At 42.9% G+C, this 1323-nt stretch overlaps 1 protein-coding gene across 1 annotated transcript; it reads left to right on the top strand.

The window, feature by feature from the left end:
• The first annotated feature begins 366 nt into the window (after nucleotides 1-366).
• On the top strand, nucleotides 367-1302 carry LOC105820410 (olfactory receptor 5L1-like). The gene has a single exon (XM_012656884.1). It carries the CDS (start codon nucleotides 367-369, stop codon nucleotides 1300-1302), a length of 936 nt encoding a protein of 311 aa, XP_012512338.1.
• Nucleotides 1303-1323: the final 21 nt, after the last annotated feature.

The raw sequence follows: 1323 nt of genomic DNA, 5'->3' as shown, positions 1-1323 counted from the left end.
GAAAAAGGAATTTGAATTCCACACAGTAATAAGGCTAATTAAATAATACTTTCACCTCTTTTCTAATGATTCAATGACAAGCTCTCAGTTGTGAAAAACTCATTACAAGAATCATATAAATTCATATAAATGTTAATGTTTTTGTTTGATCTCAAAACTGTGAGTTTTATGCATCTGTATTCTACAATTACATAAGGTCTGAAATCATCCCAAATTTCTCCAAAAGTCCTATTCTTTGTTGAGAACATTAATAATTCCACTTCATCTTATATCTTTTCGTAGGAGACAGATAAAACTAAATTTTGGATCACATAGTGGAGAATGACTTTGAAATTTTTTTCCTCCAATCCCAACTAATGTGGACCCATGGGCAAGGAAAACTGCACCAGTGTGACGGAGTTCATTCTCTGTGGATTGTCAGATGCCCCCGAGCTGCGAGCTTTCCTAATACTGATGTTCCTTCTCATCTATGGAGTCACAGTTTTGGCTAACCTGGGTATGACAGCCCTGATTCACGTGAGCTCTGGGCTTCATACCCCCATGTATTTTTTCCTCAGCCACTTATCCTTTATAGATTTCTGTTACTCCTCAATCATCGTGCCAAAGATGTTGGCTAATACCCTCAACAAAGACAAATCCATCTCCTTCCTGGGATGCATGATGCAGTTCTACTTGTTCTGCTCGTTTGCGGTCACTGAGGTCTTCCTGCTGGCTGTGATGGCCTATGACCGCTTTGTGGCCATCTGTAACCCACTGCTGTATATGGTCACCATGACTCGGAAGCTCTGTGTGGAGCTGGTATCTTGCTGCTACTTCTGTGGAACGCTGTGTTCTCTAATCCACCTGTGCTTAGCCCTTGAGATCCCGTCTTATAGATCAAACGTGATTAACCACTTCTTCTGTGATCTACCCCCTCTCTTAAGACTTGCTTGCTCTGATGTCACTGTGAATGAAGTGCTGCTATTCATTATGGCCAGTTTCAATGAAGTCATTACCATCGTGATCATCCTCACTTCCTACTTGTTTATTCTCATCGCCATCCTGAGGATGCGCTCTGCAGAGGGAAAGCACAAAGCTTTTTCCACTTGTGCCTCCCACCTCACGGCCATTGTGATCTTCCATGGAACGATCCTTTCCATTTACTGCTGGCCCAGTTCTGGTTCCAGTGGGGATGCTGACAAAGTGGCCACAGTGTTCTACACTGTAGTGATTCCCATGCTGAACCCCCTGATCTACAGCCTGAGGAACAAGGATGTAAAGGAAGCTCTCAGGAAAGTGCTGGGCTCCAAAATATATTCATAGGGGAGATTTTACAGCAGGACT

The sequence above is a fragment of the Propithecus coquereli genome, unplaced genomic scaffold (assembly GCF_000956105.1).
Source record: "Propithecus coquereli isolate 6110/MARCELLA unplaced genomic scaffold, Pcoq_1.0 Scaffold522, whole genome shotgun sequence".
Classification (NCBI taxonomy): Eukaryota; Metazoa; Chordata; class Mammalia; order Primates; family Indriidae; genus Propithecus; species Propithecus coquereli.
This window is presented reverse-complemented; position numbering and strand designations above follow the sequence as displayed.